Here is a 5,530-nt window from a genome sequence, read left to right on the forward strand (position 1 = left end):
AGTGGACAGACAGACAGACTGCAGCCCCTGCACTGACAGCGGGGTGAGCAGACACAGGGACGGACAGACTGCAGGCCCTGCACTGACAGTGGGTGAGTGGACAGATGGACAGACTGCAGTCCCTGCACTGACAGTGGGTGAGTGGACAGACAGACAGACTGCAGGCCCTGCACTGACAGTGGGGTGAGTGGACAGACAGACAGACTGCGGTCCCTGCACTGACAGTGGGGTGAACAGACAGACAGAGAGACTGCAGCCCCTGCACTGACAGTGGGGTGAGTGGACAGACGGACAGACTGCAGCCCCTGCACTGACAGCGGGGTGAGTGGACAGACAGAGAGACTGCCTGCAGCTCATGTCCTGACAGTGGGCAAGGAGGCAGACAGACAGACAGACAGACTGACTACAGTCCCCCTCCCCAACAGCAGGTGAGCAGACAGACAGACAGACTGACAGAGGGCACCCCTCTGCCCTAAGCGGACAGACGCTGATGGACCCCTGCCCCAGCAGCAGGGCAAGAGGACAGACAGACGGAGTGCAGCCCCCTCTCTAAACAGACAAATGGACAGACAGAGTGCAGCCCCCCCCCTGAGCAGACAGACGGACAGAGCAGAGCCCTCTCCCTGAGCAGACAGACGGACAGAGCAGAGCCCTCTCCCTGAGCGGACAGACGGACAGAGCGGAGCCCCCTCCCCGAGCGGACAAACAGACAGAGCAGAGCCCCCTCGCTGAGCGGACAGACGGAGGGACGGACGGGTGCTCGTAGAAAAAGGAACGTCACTACAGTTTATTGTGGCGGCGGGCGGGCCCGGCCGGGGTTACATTCAGCTCTACTGCTCTCCGGTTAGCGGGGTGCGTGAACATGCGGCAGCAGGGCGGGGGGGGTCCCGCTGCCCGCCGGGGCCGCCGGCGGGGCGGGGGCGCGGCCGCTCGGGACCCCCGCCCGTGGCGGCCCCACCGGGGCGGGGGGCGGCCGAAGCCGGGGCCCCCCGCGCGCACACCGAAGGCAGAGGGGTGAGGGTTAGCACCAGAAACGGGACTCGGCGCCCGGCCAGGGGGGACCGAGCCCGGCCACCTCCCGCCGGGGGCGTGGGCAGCGGGGCGGGGGACCCCCGTCAGCAACGCCAAATGCCGGGGGGACACCGCGGCCACTCCGGGGATGCCCGGCTGGACCCACAGCCCCGGGCACCCGGTGGAGCCGTGGGGAAGGGGGTCGGTGCCCGGGGGGCTCGGTGGGTGTCGGGGGGGGTGGGGGTACTTGCATATCCGCCGGGGCCGGTCCCGGCGGGCTCGGTGACGGACAGACAGCTCAGCCCCGCTCGGGGAGCCGCCGCAGCGCCGGGCCGGAGCCCCGCGGGGCGCCGCGGCCGCGGCTTCGCCGTCCTCCAGCCTCGGGGAGAGGGGTCCTGAGTGGGGCCGGCCGAGGGTGCTGGCGCAGGGCGGGCGCGGGGTGGGGTGTCAGCGGCAGGGGCTGCAGCGCTCCGGGGGGGACCCTTCGGGCGGCTCTGCGAGGGCGCGGAGGGGCTGGAGCGGGGGGTTCTCCGAGGGCCGGCGGAGAGCCCCGCTGCCCTGCCCCGCTGCCCTGCCCCGCACCGCACACCCGCTCCGGCCCCCTGTGCCCCACAAACCCCTGCCCCGCACCGCACACTCGCTCCGGCTCCCTTGTGCCCCCCAAACCCCTGCCCCGCACCGCACACCCGCTCCGGCTCCCCTGTGCCCCCCAAACCCCTGCCCCACACCGCACACCCGCTCCCGCTCCCCCGTGCCCCCCAAACTCCTGCTCCCTGTGAGGGCACAGCGCTCACCTGGCAGTGCCACGGCCAGGCTCTCCTCGGCCGCGCCGAACTGCAGCTCGGCTCCGTCGGGCAGCCCCGAGCCGCGGGAGCGCGGACACCGATCCCCGGAGCGCGTCCTCCGCAGCACCGACTGGGGACGGAGAGGGTCAGCGCCCGGGGCGGGGGGACTAGGTGGGGGGGGGAAACTTCTGGAGGGGTTCGCAGCCCTCACCTTCCTGGCCAGGGGGCTGCTGGGCGCCGAGGCGCTGCTGTAGAGGCTGAGGCTGGAGTTGGAGCGGCTCGGGGACAGCACTTTGGAGGAGGCGGCCGACTGGTTGCCCGCGCACCTGGCGGCGGTCCCGAAGGCGTCCGGGGACAGGTACTTCTCGTTGATCTTCAGGTTGGTCCTTCCCTTCACTGGGGACGACGGAGGCGGTGAGGGGGGCCGGCAATGGGGTCCCGGCGGTGCTGCGCCCCACATGGCCCCCACTGACCCGCTTGGCCCCACAGGCACAGGGAACAGGGACTTCACCGCACCAGTGCCCGGCGTGGGACCCCCCACACCCACCTCTGCAGGGGTCGTTCTTCACCAGGAACTCGTCCAGGGCGATCCAGCCCCCGCCCACCCGCACCATGAGGGTGCTGCGCAGGATCCGCACCATCCGCAGCTGCTGGGACTCCCCGAACTGCGGGGAGAGGGCAAAGGTGGGGCCTGGGGGCTTCGGGGCAGGGCTGGGATTCGGGGAGGGGGTGCCAGGGCAGTGCCAGCACCCAGACCTGCCCATCCTGCCCGTCCCTGCCAGCACCACCCTCCTCCCACGGGGCCGGGGCTCCAGGATGTGTCCCCTCCTTGCCCCGGGACACGGGTGCTGTGGGACCACAGGGGTGGGACCAAGCCCTGACCCCACAGGTCGGCACTTACCCGGTACCTGTTGGCGCTGATCTGCTCCACCTGGAAGCGCTTGGCACAGTTGCACTGGGCCACTTGCCTGTTCACCTGCGGGGACCACGCTCAGCTCAGCCCCGGGCGGGTCCCCCCACCCTTCCACAGCCCCCCCCGGCCCTCCATCCCCCCCCCCACACCTCATCCTGGATCTGGTCGGCGTCGGCGGAGCGGCGCAGGGGGTCCCGGTTGGGGTGCAGAGCGCTGACGAACTCGTAGTAGTCGATGAAGCCGTCGCCGTTCATGTCGAAGATGGTGGCCACGGCGTTCATCTCCAGGACGTTGGTGGGGAACTCTGAGCGGGGGGACAGGGACCCTCAGCCCCCGACAGCAGCCCCCTCATCGCCCTCCGGCCTCCCCCCCGGCACCCACTGGAGGCGAGGACGCCCTCGATGAACTCCCGCTGGCTGATGCGCCCGTCCTGGTCCCTGTCGATGCCGCGGAAAACGTCCAGGACGCGGGACTTCATCTGGCTGATCCACTGCATGTAGCGCTTCCTCCACACCCCGAAGTCGAAGTGAGCGAACTCCTCCAGCTTGGGGGGGGGGGCACAGGCGGGGATCAACACCCCGGCGGGACCCCCCCAAGCCCCTCTGTGTCAGCCAAGGTGACCACTGTGTGCCCCACGATCAGCCCAGAGGCACACCCTGCTCCTGCCAAGGCTGCGAGGGGGTCTCTGCCCAGGGCCCCCAGCTCTGGGGTACACGGGGGGTACCCCCGGGCTCCAGCAGCCCCTCTGCAGCGTCAGGGTGCACCCACCGCGGGCACGGGGACCCCCAGCTGCAGGGGTGGGCTCTGGGACCCACCAACCCCACCCACATCCCACCTGGGGCCGGGAGGTCCCACGGGCAGAAAGGGAGAGGAGCTGCCTGTACCCTCCAGGGCAGTGGGACCCCTGGGTGCCCTCACCTGCCTCTACCTCCTGGGGCAGCAGGACCCCCAGGGCACCCCAACCTCTTGGGGGGAGAAGCTGCCCAGGCCCCCAAAATGCACCTACCTCCCATGAGAGGAGCTGCTCACCCCTCCACCCCAGGCAGCAGGACCCCCAGTGCCCTCTCTCCCACAGGAGAAGCTGCCCGGGACCCCCAGTGCTCCCACCTCCCATGGGAGAAGCTGCCCGGGACCCCCAGGGCCCCCACCTCCCATGGAAGAAGCTCCCCAGGACCCCCAGTGCTCCCACCTCCCACAGGAGAAGCTCCCCAGGACCCCCAGTGCCCCCACCTCCCATGGAAGAAGCTGCCCAGGACTCCAGAGTGCCCCCACCTCCCATGGGAGAAGCTCCCCAGGACCCCCAGGGCCCCCACCTCCCATGGAAGAAGCTCCCTGGGACCCCACGGCCCCCCCTACCTCCCTGAGGCGCTGCAGGGCCGTCTCCAGCCGGTACTGGCGGTCCAGGGCCAGCAGCCAGAGCTGCTGCCAGCGGTGCAGGAGCTGGGCCAGGAGGGGGGTCTGGGGCTCCAGCCCCCCCAGCGGCACCGACGACGACCCCTGAGCCTTCCCACCGCTGCGGCGACCTGCGGGGACCCACAGGGAGGGGGCAGGAGGGGGACTGGTGAGGGGAAAGCTGGGGGTCTGGTGAGGGGACAGGCGGGGGTCTGGTGAGGGGGCAGCCAGGGGTCTGGTGAGGGGAAAGCTGTGAGACCATGATGGGACAACCAGGGGTCTGGTGAGGGGACAGCCGGGGGTCCAGTGAAGGGGCAGCCGGGGGTCCGGTGAGGGGGCAGCCGGGGGTCCAATGAGGGGACAGCCAGGGGTCTGATGAGGGGAAAGCTGGGGGTCCAGTGAGGGGAAAGCCGGGGGTCCGGTGAAGGGACAGCCGGGGGTCTGGTGAGGGAGCAGGTGGGGGTCCGGTGAGGGGGCAGCCAGAGGACCCATGAGGGAACAACCAGGGGTCTGGTGAGGGGACAACCAAGGGTCTGGTGAGGGGACAGCCAGGGAACCCATGAGGGGGCAGCCAGGGGTCTGGTGAGGGAACAACCAAGGGTCTGGTGAGGGGGCAGCCAGAGGACCCATGAGGGGGCAGCCGGGGGACTGGAGAGGGGTCAACCAGGGGTCCTGTGAGGGGCCAGTCAGGGGTCCGGTGAAGGGACAGCCGGGGGTCTGGTGAGGGGGCAGCTGGGGGACCATGAGGGGTCAACCAGGGGTCTGGTGAGGGGACAGCCGGGGGTCCGGTGAGTAGAAAGCTGAGGGTCCGGTGAGCGGACAGCTGGGGGTCTGGCAAGGGGACAACCAGGGGTCTGGAGAGGGGGCAGCCAGAGGACCCATGAGGGGACAGCCGGGGGTCCAGTGAAGGGGCAGCCATGGGTCTGGTGAGGGGACAGCCAGGGGTCCGGTGAGGGGGCAACCGGGGGTCTGGGCTGTGGCTCTGGGGGTCCTTACGCGTGGCCAGCCTTCGGGCGGCCGGGGGGCCCAGATCCGCCGCCAGCTTCCGCTTGCAGCTCTTGGTGACCTTCTCCACGTCGGGCTGTTTGCGGTTCAGCTCCTCCGTGAACACCTGCGGCACAGCACCGGCGCTCAGCGCCTGCCCGCCGTGCCAGGACAGACCCCCGGTCTGCCCCACAGCCCCCCCGTGTGCCCCACAGCCCCACAGCCCCCACAGCCCCCCCGTGTGCCCAACAGCCCCCCCTGTGTGCCCCACAGGCCCCACAGCCCCTCGGTGTGCCCCACAGCCCCCCCGTGTGCCCCACAGCCCCTCGGTGTGCCCCACAGCCCCCACAGCCCCCCGGTGTGCCCCACAGCCCCCTGGTGTGCCCCACAGCCCCCACAGCCCCTCGGTGTGCCCCACAGCCCCCACAGCCCCCACAGCCCCCCC

The 5,530-nt window shown here is 70.9% G+C and overlaps 1 protein-coding gene across 1 annotated transcript in view; it reads right to left on the bottom strand.

Moving 5' to 3' along the window:
- Positions 1–780: 780 nt before the first annotated feature.
- Positions 781–5,530, bottom strand: part of LOC113977382 (microtubule-actin cross-linking factor 1-like) — a 32,340-nt gene continuing 27,590 nt past the window's right edge. The window contains exons 33-42 of the mRNA XM_027703461.1: positions 5,098–5,212; positions 4,195–4,232; positions 4,066–4,131; positions 3,091–3,253; positions 2,859–3,013; positions 2,698–2,772; positions 2,344–2,461; positions 2,008–2,192; positions 1,806–1,926; positions 781–1,406 (exon numbers count right to left, since the gene is read on the bottom strand). Coding sequence (XP_027559262.1) covers positions 781–1,406; positions 1,806–1,926; positions 2,008–2,192; positions 2,344–2,461; positions 2,698–2,772; positions 2,859–3,013; positions 3,091–3,253; positions 4,066–4,131; positions 4,195–4,232; positions 5,098–5,212 — 1,662 coding nt within the window. The remainder of the gene's footprint in view (positions 1,407–1,805; positions 1,927–2,007; positions 2,193–2,343; positions 2,462–2,697; positions 2,773–2,858; positions 3,014–3,090; positions 3,254–4,065; positions 4,132–4,194; positions 4,233–5,097; positions 5,213–5,530) is intronic.

This window comes from Neopelma chrysocephalum, unplaced genomic scaffold (assembly GCF_003984885.1).
Source record: "Neopelma chrysocephalum unplaced genomic scaffold, ASM398488v2 Primary Assembly neopelma1_228, whole genome shotgun sequence".
Classification (NCBI taxonomy): Eukaryota; Metazoa; Chordata; class Aves; order Passeriformes; family Pipridae; genus Neopelma; species Neopelma chrysocephalum.